The sequence below is a fragment of the Sitophilus oryzae genome, unplaced genomic scaffold, assembly GCF_002938485.1.
Source record: "Sitophilus oryzae breed Bouriz unplaced genomic scaffold, Soryzae_2.0 scaffold_1500_pilon_pilon, whole genome shotgun sequence".
NCBI classification, from domain to species: Eukaryota; Metazoa; Arthropoda; class Insecta; order Coleoptera; family Curculionidae; genus Sitophilus; species Sitophilus oryzae.
In genome coordinates this window covers 3,705,396-3,719,519 of record NW_022146171.1, presented here as the reverse complement: position 1 = coordinate 3,719,519, position 14,124 = coordinate 3,705,396, and the positions used below count along the sequence as shown (strand labels likewise).

At 29.5% G+C, this 14,124-nt stretch overlaps 1 protein-coding gene and 1 long non-coding RNA gene across 2 annotated transcripts; both read right to left on the bottom strand.

The window, feature by feature from the left end:
- Positions 1 to 1,554: 1,554 nt before the first annotated feature.
- LOC115878163 (N-alpha-acetyltransferase 60) lies at positions 1,555 to 14,075 on the bottom strand. The gene is made up of 5 exons (XM_030894551.1): positions 13,758 to 14,075; positions 13,444 to 13,638; positions 12,844 to 13,152; positions 12,680 to 12,790; positions 1,555 to 4,636 (listed from the first exon to the last, which is right to left on the bottom strand). Exons 1-5 carry the CDS (start codon positions 13,772 to 13,774, stop codon positions 4,504 to 4,506), a joined length of 765 nt encoding a protein of 254 aa, XP_030750411.1. The 5' UTR covers positions 13,775 to 14,075; the 3' UTR covers positions 1,555 to 4,503.
- Positions 6,145 to 8,362, bottom strand: LOC115878164. Its single transcript, XR_004049476.1, has 2 exons — positions 8,117 to 8,362; positions 6,145 to 6,503 (listed from the first exon to the last, which is right to left on the bottom strand). It is a non-coding gene; the product is annotated as an uncharacterized LOC115878164 (long non-coding RNA).
- Positions 14,076 to 14,124: the final 49 nt, after the last annotated feature.

The following is a 14,124-nucleotide window of genomic DNA, read 5'->3' as shown; positions in this document are numbered from 1 at the left end:
TATATATATATATATATATATATATATATTATAATATACTTTATAGGATACCTCCTAATCGAAATCGTCCAATCTCCTTGTACTGTACAGAATTTATATATCAAATGGAAAAAACTTGTATAATACTTTGCTTGTTCTAAAATGGTTAATCCTGCTTATACTTTTCCCAAATCTCCATACCGTTTTAGAGAAAATTAAAAAAACCTGAAAATATGGTTGAATTTTTTCCTAAAGTGCTAAAAATCAAAAGGCGTTTCTACGGTAATAGCATTTCGATCTCATTCTTTGATGGATGGTTATTATTAATTTCGATTAAGGGCATATTTCTTGCTGTTGTTAAAGTATCTCATTTTCCGATAACTTTTATCACACAGTGCTAGGGAAAGCATTGAATTAAATAAATTTTGTGCTTCTCTAACATTTTAAAACAACAAAAAAAATTCTATTAAATAACAATCTGTCAAAGAATGAAATAGAATGATATTTCAAGGATATTACCATAAAAACGCCTTTTGATTGTTAGGACTAAAATTCAACTATATTTTCATGCTTTTTTTAATTTTTTCTAAAACGTTATGGAATTTTGGAAAAGTATAAACTGGATTAACCATTTTAGAACAAGAAAATTTTTTTTATGAAGAATGCATTTTTCTCAAAATGTCAGTAATAAAAAAGTTTTTCCTCTTGTAAAGACAATCCAGGGATATACTGTAGAAAAAACTAAAATGTATATTAAGTAGGAATGGTGAGCTTCAAACTTACAAAAAATATATTTTTAAGATAAATTCAAATTTTATTTGTGGTAATTTTTATATCGATTTATAATAAATGGCCGCTAGGTGTCGATCCGATTAAAATTATTAATGATTGTCATTTCAATGGCTACTACAAAGCCGTTTTTTTCGACCTTCTTTTTGACCTATTCATTAAATAATTTTTTGTCAATCATTTTTGGCTTTAAGCATAAGAAAAAGATATATTGTAGTGGCACCACCTAAATAACATAAAAACGGATATTTATAGTAGTTTTGACATTGATTTTTTCATCAGATAATAAATAATAAAACGGTATGTATATACTGATAAATATAAATATCGACACATGATGAATATTTCTGGTAGTGGGAATAAAATATATTTATATATAAAATATTTTTATTTTGTGCAACATATTACAAAGTATATACGCTTATGTACTGTAAGGCGAATCAATAAATAATCGAATAAAAAGCATCTTAATAACAGAAAAACAGACAAAATTAACAAGTTCTTTGATTTCATTCAATAACTGGTCCAACACAACAAAAGTATATAAAACTATTTACAAAAATCGTGTATAAATAAATAAACAAAATAGGATTTTGCAGCATAACAGCGCTTTCAGATGGAGCGGAGAGTCCGCGCGGACGCAATCGTCGGACGAAATCATCCGGACGGAGCATACGCGACCCATGTGAAATTTTTCATATAAAATCATGGTACTTGCTCGAAGTCCGCTCCAATCTGAAAGCGCTGTAAATCTTATTAATTATATAAATAGTGATGTATAGTTGTAAAGTGCATGAAAATTTATGAACTTTTGCTAAATGAGGCGATGTATTTTTAACTATTGTTTCTATGGAATTAAAATAAATGTTCTGTGCTAAAAATCTATCAGGTGAAAAAATCGTAGAATACTTAATATACAGGGTGCAAATACGTAAATGAAAAAGAAGCAGAGCTTATATTAACCAAGTTTTATTTTTTTTAAAACCCTCCCTTAATTTATTCACACCCTGTATATTTTGAATAAATAGGGTTTCAAATTAATAACAGTCCATATATGCTTCATTTGTAAATTATAAATATACTGTTTAAGGCACGGTAACTAAAATCCTATATATTAATAAAAAAATCTTTGGTATATGTTTGTTTTTTTAAATTTCCATACACTTTCATTGTTTGTTCCTGTTACTATAAAATAGAAACTAAAAACAACGTTTATAACAAGTTGTGACTTAAAAAATAAATAAACAGTACGTAATTCGCTGTCAATATACAGGGTGGTTTATGTTAGATGGTAGGTCAAGCTTCTACAGGGTGTTTCAAATTCGACTCTCACTATTGGGATCTAGGAAACAGTAGAGACACCGGGTGGCTTAAAATGGAGCAAAGTTACCTATTAGTGAGCTCAATGGTAATCCGTTTAGTAACTGAAGTTTGACATTTCCGGAAATGTGACGAAAAAAGTGAAATTTCTGGTTTGCATTTTTAGTTTATTTTGACCATTAGAAAAAAAATCTATAAAGGTATTCTCAATCTCCTTAGGTTCATCCTTTGGTGACGTGAAAAATCACTTACGACGTTTCATTTTTCTAGAGCCACCATCAACTTTATTTTTCTAAATGCGCATATGGTTTTGTTAATTAAATTTTTACAAGCTTATGACCTCCCAAATACAATGATGTAGAGGATTTGCCCAAGATAAGTAGAATGAAGAATATTCTTATAAGAGGTAATGTCTTGGAGAGAGATGGGTATAAGGGTCACTTTCGTTATCTGCGTGTAAAAAACAAGCAACATTTTTTTGGTAAGTGCGATATACACCATTGTAAGATGGGTGAACCATGGAAGGCCATGCACCTTTGAGGCCAACTATAAAAAAGTCATAGTTATTGTCATGTAATGACAATTTCTTTCCACTCACACTAAGCTCCATTAAACTCAAGAACATAGAAAGAAAGAAAACTAAGTACTAAAGAAAAAAATTGATTGCAAAATGATTACATTTTGCTTTGATTTCAGTTAAAATATCGGTAGTATTCCTATGAGCGCCGGTGGTTCCTTATAAGTTCGTATCAAGCCAATAAAAATTTGACGGTTGGCCTTGCTGGGGTACACGGGCCTTACTAGGAACATTTACAAATAATCATGATAATATGAACACTTAGTTTTTAGTTATAAATACGTACTGGGAAAGTTGAAACAATGTTTTAAGTTTATAATATTATTATTTATTTTATTTAGGGTTATTGAACTTTTTAGCTAAAAAAACATTTTAGCTTTACAAAGAACAAACCCATAAGGCCTTTATAGGTAATTTTTTGGTAATTAATTCTAAAACGCATTGGCAATTTATTTGTTATCCATATAATACTCATTACTATAATTTTTTAATAATTTCCATTAATATATTCTTGGTTATACGATAACGTTCAAGGTAAGTTTGTTGAGTTTTTTAAAGAATATTATAATATGTTAAGCATTTTATTTTTCGTTTAAATGAAAGATTTTTATGTAGTTGTAGTAAAAGTGGATATTTTAATTAATACAACTCTAGTTTTAAGTTGAATGACTGATTTATAATATTGGCCTTGTATGGAGCCCTGTTCCTGACAAGGCAATTTGAGAGTGCTTAATTTTTGTTAAGTTTAATAAATAGTGATTACATCTAGAATAAAAAAAAAGTAATGTATATGTTACACAATAAAACAAAGTGTTAATAATTTGTTTCTTTCATTTATCCAGTAAATGAACTAATAAAAACTGTTTATTCGTTAGAGTGACCTTCCAAGGTCCACCCACCTTATTTGGGAGGTTGTAAGCTTATAAAAATGAAACAAAAAATCCAGACTGTATTTAAATAACAATATGATGATACGACGATGATAGCCTTAGAAAAACGAAACGTACTAGGTTATTTATGACCTAACCACAAAAGATAAAGCTAAAAAATTTTTTGTCAAAATAAACTCTTAAAAATTTAATTTAATTAATTAAATATTTAATTTTCAGTTTTTCCGCCATATTTTCGGAAATGACACAGATAAGTAACAGGCAACTTTGTCCAAATTTAAGCCACCCTGTAAATCTTACCTTTTCCGAGATCCCAAAGGTTGAATTTGAAACACTCTGTATGGAGAATGGGTGATGGCATTTCTTTGATATCTTGTAATCATAAACTTCTAACCGACCATTACGATGACCCTGTATACCTACCTAATAATGACAGTACCAATTTAAAAGAAAACAATAACTAACTATAGTAGTTATACCGTATGATCGAATAAAAACGGCGTCAACGATGGCTATGAAATGAAGATCGCTGTCATTTTATATGTAAAATTATATGGGAAATGTCATCGATCATTTCCAAGCCAACTGGACGCCGTTTTTTTTTCGATCATACGGTAGTTGTCAATGTATTTCAAGCATCTCTATGTATATATGTATTACTCTATTGAAATACTTAGAAAAGGTGTGTACCTTTCAACATAATAATTCTTTAATTAAAATAAATATCTCACTCATAAATTCGTCTAGAAAATTTAATAGAATAAAAATAATGTACCAAAAATGGGCTACCAAATAATTAATAACAATTTTATATTCCTAATAACAATTATTTATCTAGGAAATTATGAAAAAAACGTATTGACTATTTTTCTATTAATTATATTTGGTAGCCGATTAGGAATATTTGCTAAAATACTAAAACTAAATAAATAGACTAGTTACTTGGGATCAATGGATTTCTGCGTTCCGGATACCGTGACCTCTCCACATCCAACCTAAGGCTTTGTTCACATTGAATATAATCCAGGGAAAAAATCCCACGCCTTTTATCACTCTTCCACACATAAATTTTATGTAATCAGTAGAAAAATATTAAGGAAATACTTTATTTGGAAATATTTCTAAGATACACTGACAGGCACGAAAATCGGATACCTTAAAATTTTCATGTATTTTAAAAAGTTCAATATATTATTATTTTGTTGTAGTGGGCTGATTTTGATCATTGCGTAATTAAATAATTTGAATTTTTAACCTCTTCTAAATTAAAAATTAAACTCCTCATCTGTCTATTATACGTATAAAAAGAAAATGAAGGGTCCAGGGGAAAACCATGATAACTACTAATTTTACAGAAGAGCACTGGACGGCTGATGGTTATCAGGTACTTTCCGTGTATTCTATATTTTTACTAGGCATATGCAGGGTGATTCCTGTAAGCCGGGCATGCTTTCGGGGAATGATAGGGGACGTCGAAATATTAATTTTGATATAGCACACTATAGGTCGGAAATACTTCTTACGCAAGATCAGGGTGTTAAAGTTTTTGAAAAATTAAAGATATTGTTACGTTTTTCGTCGGTTCCGTGTGGATAGAAAGTCACAATTTATTTAACACTAATTAATCGTTACTTAACTATTTATAACTTATTTACAATTTATCTAATTATTTATCTAACAGCAATTTATTTTGAATTAGCGCGGCGATTGTGTAACTGTACGCGTCGATCGGTTATTTTCTCTCTATCCTCTTCAGGTTTCGGGCATCGCTTATATATGAGAGAAACAGACAATCCAGACTTATCTCGAAAATTCTTAGCGGCGTTCTTCGAACGTCGGTGGGCGTATGAGTCATAGCAGGCGCCTGAAGCCTAAGGCCGAGTTCACACGGTACGGGTCCGCAACATAGACTTAGAATAAAATATAGACTGAGCATCTCATTCATAAATAGCTGGAAGATGCGGACAGACAACGTCTTGTTATTGTTGTGTTATTGTTTTTGGCTCTAACGAGTGCGACACGAGCGATAGATAGGCTGTCTCCGTCGTAACGGTCGTTTCCTGACGGCTCTGCCGCCCAACGACACTGTCTTTTTTGTTTCTTCAGTGCACCTGCACTCTCCGTATCATAGGCGGGTATTTTTTTAAATTTTAATGAAGCTATAATTCAATTAAAAATATATCGTATTTAAACTTTTTATATTATTAAGATTTAGGATAAAGAAAATAGTTTAATATAAAGCAAAGTTTAGGACTTAGAAAAAAACGTCTTAGAGTCTAAAAACGATAAAAATAATAAAGTACGTGTTATAGAAGAAATTTTAATAATCGAAATTATTTAATTTTTGAAATTGATGATAAATTATTAATTTAATAAAATATTAATTTTAGTCAAACATTTACAACTCTAATATTAATCAAAACAGGATCTATTCTATAGATATAATAGAACAGAAAGAGAAAAAACTTTATAATTGTTTAATTTTTTTTTCCGGTAAAAGTGATGTCTTATTATGTAAATTAGAAAAAACAGGAATCTGTTCCATTAAAGCAAGCTTTTAGGAAGTGAATAAAATGAAAACTACATTTATTTAACTCGTTACTGTCTTTATTATAGAGTAAGTATAATAATGGTAATGGTGACTATACTTTATTCAATGGAAATATGCACCAAATTCAAACAAATATAAAAGGCATGAGTATAAACAGTATTACTACAGTAATATTGAACATTGGTTCAAAAATATTACATTAATATAATACAATATTACTGTAGGTATTACTGTCAACGTGCAAGCTTGTTTGAAGCTTGATGTATTTGTATGCGCTTGGTACATCTTGGCGTTGGAAAATGTATAGAAAATTATTAAGAAAAACTAGTACGTAATGGGGGATATCTTGATATACAGAGTGGTCGGAATTGTATTCAGGAAACTTTGGCAGCATAATCTGCAAATAAAATCAGTAAAAAAAATAGTATAAATTTATGTCCTAAAATGCTTCGTTTCAGAGATACAGAGTGTAGAAATTTCATTTTTATTTCGCTTTTTTCCAAATAATTTATGAAGAATGTATTGATTAATTCGTTTCCAAATATCTTGAGAACTATACTTGTGGCGAGTGTCAACAAGAGACCTTATTAAGTAAAAAACGTTGGAAATGTAAATTTTTCTCAGTAGTTTTATATAGATACAGACAAAAAGTATTACTCTTCAAATAACTTAAAAAATATGTAGGTGGCGCCCCCTATTAGTAAAAGTCAAATTGACATCTAAATCTAATTTTTCATGTCAAAAAACTCCCAAACGCCAATTTTCGTCCAAATATTGACGTCACTTCAGAAATTATTTGGAAAAAAATCGAAATAAAAATGAAACTTCTACACCCTGTATCTCCGAAACGAAGCATTTTAAAAACTTACAAGTTCATTTTTTTAGAAAGCCAATGCAACATTTCTGAGTTTCAAATAAAGATAAAAAACAGTAAAACATATAATAATAATATGTAAATTATTTTCTTGGATACATACATATATGGCAAATAATAACAGATTGTTTTATTAAAGATTTACGTTTTGGTTAATTCTAAAACTATCTTCAGATTATATGTGATATTACTTAAGTGATATTACATTATAAAAGAAAAAATGAAAATTATACCTTATAATCGAAAAAAAACGGCGTCAGCGATGGCTATGAAATGAAGATCGCTGTCATTTTATATGTAAAATTATATGGAGTATGTATCGATGGTTTTTTCCAAGCCAACTGGACGCCGTTTTTTTCGATCATACGGTATTACAAATTAATAATAGATTAACAGTCGAGAAAAAAAAAGAAAAAACTCTAGGTAAGTACTGGATAAATTTTAAAATGGCATATTTATTTTATCTTTGTTTAATATAAAAAAAACGAAATATCTACCTGGTTTACATAACCCTGTATAATTTGTGAAATAATAATGGACAAAAATGCAAGCGGTAAGAAAAATATTTACAAAAAATATGTACTTGTTTACATTTCTGGACCATTGTTCGTCATTTTTGTTATCATAATGGTGACCCTATCATAAAAACGTAGTTATTTCTATACCTGATGTGAAACTATAGGGAAAAAGTAATGTTTGTAAAATATTTTAGTCTTGAAAAAAAATAAGGAATGTTTGGTATTTTAAAATGTTTGGTAGCTTGTAATTTTTTCGACTTTCTCGATTGTTTATAGTTTATAATAAGCCTTAAAAATTGTTGTTTCATAATGGAATATCATTCTGGAATTCCTGTATGTTATTTTAGATTCTAAGGATGGTTTTAGAATAAAAAGAAACACATTTTTCATAAAAAAAAGCATTAAATTAACCAATGCCCAAGAAAATAATGTGTCTACTTCTTATGTACTTAATAATGTATCTACTCGTTATATTAATAACGAGGTTAGTAAGAACCTTTACGTAAATGATAAATATAAAAAATACAGATTTTCCAGGGTTTATAATTTACTAAATTATTATCTAAATAAGCGCCTTTCTACAACGCCACTGACGCCAAAATAGTAAATTTGACTTACCTGTGGAATGTTGTTCCAGGACTTAAATAGTCCAATTTCTTACAAATTTGGCACTGACGAACCATGTTTTATAGTTTTTAAATAAAAAGTAATCAAAATAAACACTAAACCGACACTACACACTAAGAAAATCGAATCCAAAAAATACAAAATCAAAACATCCAATAAAAACAATAAAATAGCCATGGAGAAACTGTGACAACAAGGTTTTACGACACGTGCTTTACTCTACTATGGCTCTACTACGAGAGAGAATAAAGAATGAACAGGCGACCCGGCGATTGATGGGTGTTGCCAAATTGTAAAAGAATTTGTCATTTTTAAATAGTCTCCGACTTATAATTTAGTAGTATAGGGACTATTTAATACATCTTTCTACTATTAAACACTACTTTATTAAAATACAGTTTTAATATCTCAATATATGTGTATAACAACAAAAAAAATATTAATAATATTTTAGACGTGACAACATAGGCTGGAGGCGAAAGACTCAGACGGCCGAGGTCAGCTGCACCCAGGAGTAAACATGTTTACAAAAATTAATATTGGACCGCGCTTAAATGTAAATAGTGTAGTCTATATTTTATTCTAAGTCTATGGTCCGCAACAATATTTTTTAATAGTTTTTTAACAGTTGAAGGTATCGTTATAAAATTTTATTATAGGAGTCCACCTAACAGAGACGCTTTAAATGTAAAAAGAAGAGGTTTTAGTTTCAACCAGTGGCGTAGATGTGGTACGCATCGGGTAATTTTAAAAAAAAAAACATAGTTTTTTTATTTACTCGGTTTATTTCCAAGAAAAAATGTCTCTTGCAACTTTCTCCTATCTAACACCATTTTGTCACAATTTAAAAATAAATATTTTTTTAATGAGAACCTTAAATGTGCGAATTATTATAACTACCTTAAAACTAAGAACTATAAGAAGAAAAATAAAAAAAATTCTAGTTTAATTTATAATTTTTTAAAAATTACCCAAGATGTGTAATAACTCTAACCTTGGTCTATTTAAATTCACTTATAAGTGATGAAGGGAGCTAACCATGTATGTGTTTCTGCCCTCTATTTATAATAATTCGCTGTATTTAAGTTTCTCATTAAAACATTTATTTATTTTTAAATTGTGACAAAATGTTGTTAGATAGGAGAAAGTTGCAAGAGACATTTTTCCTTGGAAATAAACAGAGTAAATAAAAAAAACTCCGAAATTTTTATTTTTTTCAGTGGCGTACTATTTTTTTCGAAAAAATTACTCGATGCGTATCACATCTACGCCACTGGTTGAAACTAAAACCACTTCTTTACATTTTTACAACGTGTCTCTGTTAGGTAGACTCCTATAATAAAATTTTATAACGATACCTACAGCCTACAACTGTTAAAAAACTATTAAAAAATATCTTTAATTTTTCAAAAACTTTAACACCCTGTATCTTGCGTAAGAGGCATTTGCGACCCATAGTGTGCTTTGTCAAAATTAATATTACGACGTCCCCTATCATTCCCCGAAAGCATGACCGACTTACAGGAATCACCCTGTATACACATGGCCAAAATGATTGCATATAACGGTATATTTTTTATTTTGGACCTAATATGATTCTTTTTATATTTTTGGACATATTGGTTTACTACACGACTAACTAATATAAAATTAAAAATCTAAGTGCAACTAGGCTGTTATTATAATTTTATTTCATAATGGGTGAAAATCAACAAAAACAAATATCATTTTAAACAGAAAATATTGAAAACAATTTTAATTATTTCTCACAACTAATAGTCTCTATTGCCGCCTCGAGCCTCAATGCAAGCTGTGAGACGACGTGGCATGCTCTCAATTAAGTTGTCCAGAAGATGTTGAGGAATGGCTTCCCGTGTTTCGCGCGCAGCAATTTTCAATTCATTGAAGGTACGGGGGGGATCATTCCTTTTGGCCATATGGCGTTATAGCATGTCCCAAGCATGCTCGATCACAAACATATCTGGAGACATCGGTGGCCACCACAGTTTTCTTGACCCTCTTCCTCACAAAATTCGCGAACCGAAGTGCGATGGGGAGGAGCATTATCGTCCATGTAAACAAATTCATCCCCCACTGCTCCTTGAAATGGACGCACAAGAAAATAAGAAAACTGTAGTGGCCACCGATGTCTCCAGATATGAATGTGATCGAGCATGCTTGGGACATGCTAAAACGCCATACCTTAAAGGAATTGAAAATTGCTGCGCGCGAAACATGGGAAGCCATTCCTCAACATCTTCTGGACAACTTAATTGAGAGCATGCCACGTCGTCTCACAGCTTACATTGAGGAGGCAATACAGACTATTAGTTGTGAGAAATAATTAAAATTGTTTTCAATATTTTGTTTAAAATGAAATTTGTTTTTGTTGATTTTCATTCATTATGAAATAAAATTATAATAACAGCATAATTGCACTTAGATTTTTAATTTTATATTAGTTAGTCGTGTAGTAACCAAACCAAGCCAATATGTCCAAAAATATAAAAAGAATCATGGATTCTTTATACCACGAAAAGACCAGTGTGACCTTTGTGAGGCGTATAAAAATTCACTGGTGATGATAAGCAAGTTTTTGAAAATAAATATAATGAACATTTAGAAGAAAAAGAATTAAGCAGAGCAGAAAAATATAAAGATAAGGAAAGAGCCAAAAACAAAGAAATTACGTTAGCCGTGTATGATCTACAGACACACAGGCTGTATTACCTGTTCCAACTGGACAAACATCTGCCTTTTTTTTATAAAAGTCGCAATAATTAACTGTTACAATTTCACCGTAAGTAAAAATTTTGCAGGTATCAGAAATTGGAAGCGATAAATCTTATTGATTTTTTGGCACGAGGGATTAGGCTGCAGGGGTGTTACCGAAATTGGAAAAATTAACGAAATATTATAATGGTCGCCTTAGTATTTACTACATTTTTTATCTCTTATAAAAAACGCCACATCACATAGTATTTGAGAAAATTTTTTAGAGAATTTTTTTTTTGAAAACAGACCTACAAAATATACTGAGAGTTCCAATATTCCGTGGACATAGAACAACTACGTATTTTTTGAATCAAAATAAGTTAATTGCACATAATTTACCTTTATACAAAAATGCTTCTTTTGTCCGTTAGAAGGCATAAATCAAAAATAAACCTGAACGTTAATTTAATATTTATTACTTTTTTAAGCTTTTTAAGAAGCTTATTGTCAATTATAATTTGTGATACTAACATAAAATTCCATATTTTCGCCAACTAATTTATTAGAGCATAATAGATTCTATGCGCCTCCATAGCTTGATGTGATAAAAAACATTTTTTGGAAGTCAGCTTCGGAAAAATATTTTTTTTCTTCAAAACGTATGCGCAGTAGCGTTTTTTTGCAAGAGACAAAAAATGTAGTAAATACTAGAAGGACCGTTTTACGAAAAAAAAAAAAAAATTGGTCGTCGGTTGAGTTAGCAAATATTTATACTAAAATTTATGTAGGGGTGGGGGTAGTTTTTACCTTTCTCGTACTTTTTCCTGATTTTTGTGAAAGTTAAATGTTAAAGCACTTTGCAAAACATAGACACTCAAAATCTCATTCAAATCGGAATAATGGTTCATATAATATCTGAAAAAATTGTTTATTTTTTTAAAGTTTGATGCTCTCTAGCGGACATACGAAGCACTTTTGTATAGAGGTAAATTCTGTCCAATAAACTTATTTTGATTCCAAAAATACATAGTAGTTCTATGTCCACGGAATATTGGGACACTCTGTATATTTATGGTAATTTTAAATGTATGTGAGTGTATTTTAACGTATTATTTATTGTTTCTGCATGCTTGTAGCATTTATTGATCATGTTAAAAAATATGACGTACCTATATGTAATTTTAAGATTTTTGTTAGCAAGTAGTATAATTTCAAAGCTTTGTATTAGGATCTCCTATATTTTGAATTAAATAAATAAATTATTCCTTATTTTGTAAAACCATTCTACAGGGTATTTCAAACTTTCGCCAAAATAACAATATTTTGTATTTCCACATATAATGGATTAATTTTTAATTTAAAAAGAGCATAAAAACTCAAATAATTGAGCTATACATTACTTCAACATCATCAAAATCGGACTACTAGAACAAAATATATTGAACTTAAAATACATCATTTCTTTAATCAGTTTTTTGAATGTAGTAGAATGATTCAGCATGGAAACTAAAAGAATTTTGGACTTCCATTGTCTTTATTTATTTTATTTACATAACATTTTGGTGAGAACCTTGTGTGAATAAAATACATAAAGACAATGGAAGTCCAAGTCATGTGTTTTTTGTACCAGTCAATGTAGAATACCACACTACTATGTGTATATACTACCGTATGATTGAAAAAAAATGGCATCAGCACTAGCTATGAAATGAAGAGTGCTGTCATTTTATATGTAAAATTATATAGGGAATGTCATTGATTGTCATTTCCAAGCCAAATGGACGCCATTTTTTTTTCGTTCTTACAGTTGAATTGTTAAAATACTATGAAAAAGGATATTATAGTGACCAAGGTGGATGTCCATCATTTATATAAAGGACATACATAAAACCATCTTTACATTTCCCTTTGATTGAATAATAATAAGGCAAGAACGTATGAAGCCTAAATCTAGAACAAAGTATGTATCACAAATATTATCAACACAATTTGTTGTGGCTTACTTTCTTTTCTCGTAAAACCTAATGGCAGCTGAATTTGTTGTAAGGACGTGTAAAAAAACTGCTTTAACTTTTCTTCTTTCTGGGGTTAACAAATTCTTTAGCAGTGAATCTAATAATAATGTTGCTATTCCATTTCTCCGGAATTCTTTAATAACTCCAAGGGATAAAATATAAGCTATATCACAATCTCGAAAGCATTTCGCTAAGATTCCTGAATCTTCTTCGTTCAAACATGAATGTCGTTTAATTTCTGCAACTATGAGTCCTATAATTTGATGCTTATATACAGCTGCTAATGAATAAAACCGGCTGGAATAAAACCTTCTGTTTAGAATACATTTTTAATACATAAAAGATTCTATAATAAATATCATAAAGAAAAATTTAATTGAAGATATCTACACTTAACTCTATTGTTATATATGTATATGTATATAATGAATGAATCACTGTAATCAATGCTCATCATATCTATTAAGCCTCTTTGTTATAAATAAGTCATTTGATAAAAAGTATTTAAACTCTGAACTCTTATTAAAAGGTTACATCTAAGAAACTAGTTACCAAATAATTCTAAATATAGGAATAATAGATACACACCTATTACTTGAAGTTATTTCTTCATACCAGTAAAAAGGATATTCAATTGGAAACCAATCTTGGCATAGTGTTCGTACCTCATCCAGATCTTCTGGACATAAAAATCTAAGCTGAACATCAGCTAATGAACACAAAAATATTTCGTCATTTCCCATGGTCGAATAACCGTTCATATACTTCCCATTTTGTTGATACCTGGAAAGAAATTAAAATATGAGATAAGTATTCCGAAATAACTTAATTGAATACTGAAAGGAATACATCTCAATTGGATAATAAGATGAGATTAAATAACAACAGAATAATAAAATTACCAATTAATATTTGCCATTTCTATCTATTGCTTTCAATGAACACTATATTCCATCATTATAACTTTAAAGCATTTTCTATTTCGTTTAAATTCACTTCAAAAAATTCTTTAAAAACCTTTCTATCATTTTCTTGTGATTGTTGTTGACATTATTATTTACCACTTATTTAGAATGTCAGGTGAGAGATACGAAGTTAACGTACAATTAAAAAAATTAATTGTGGTGTTTTATTCTTGGAAATTTGGAATTTTATTTAGTTTTCATTTTTTTACTTGTATTGCTTGAATTCAAAAAGATTTTTAGGTATTATTTTTTTACATCAAAAGATAAGCAAAAATTAATCTAGTTTTTTTTAATATGCAGAAAC

Bases quoted from the DNA above. Each gene is read 5' to 3' on its own strand.
- LOC115878163 (XM_030894551.1), bottom strand. The intron at 12,791-12,843 runs GTAAGCCACAAC...ACTTTGTTCTAG, and splicing joins AGGTTTTACGAGAAAAGAAA to ATTTAGGCTTCATACGTTCT. The intron at 4,637-12,679 runs ATATCCTTTTTC...ATATTTTTCTAC, and splicing joins CATCCACCTTGGTCACTATA to TGATTACATAAAATTTATGT.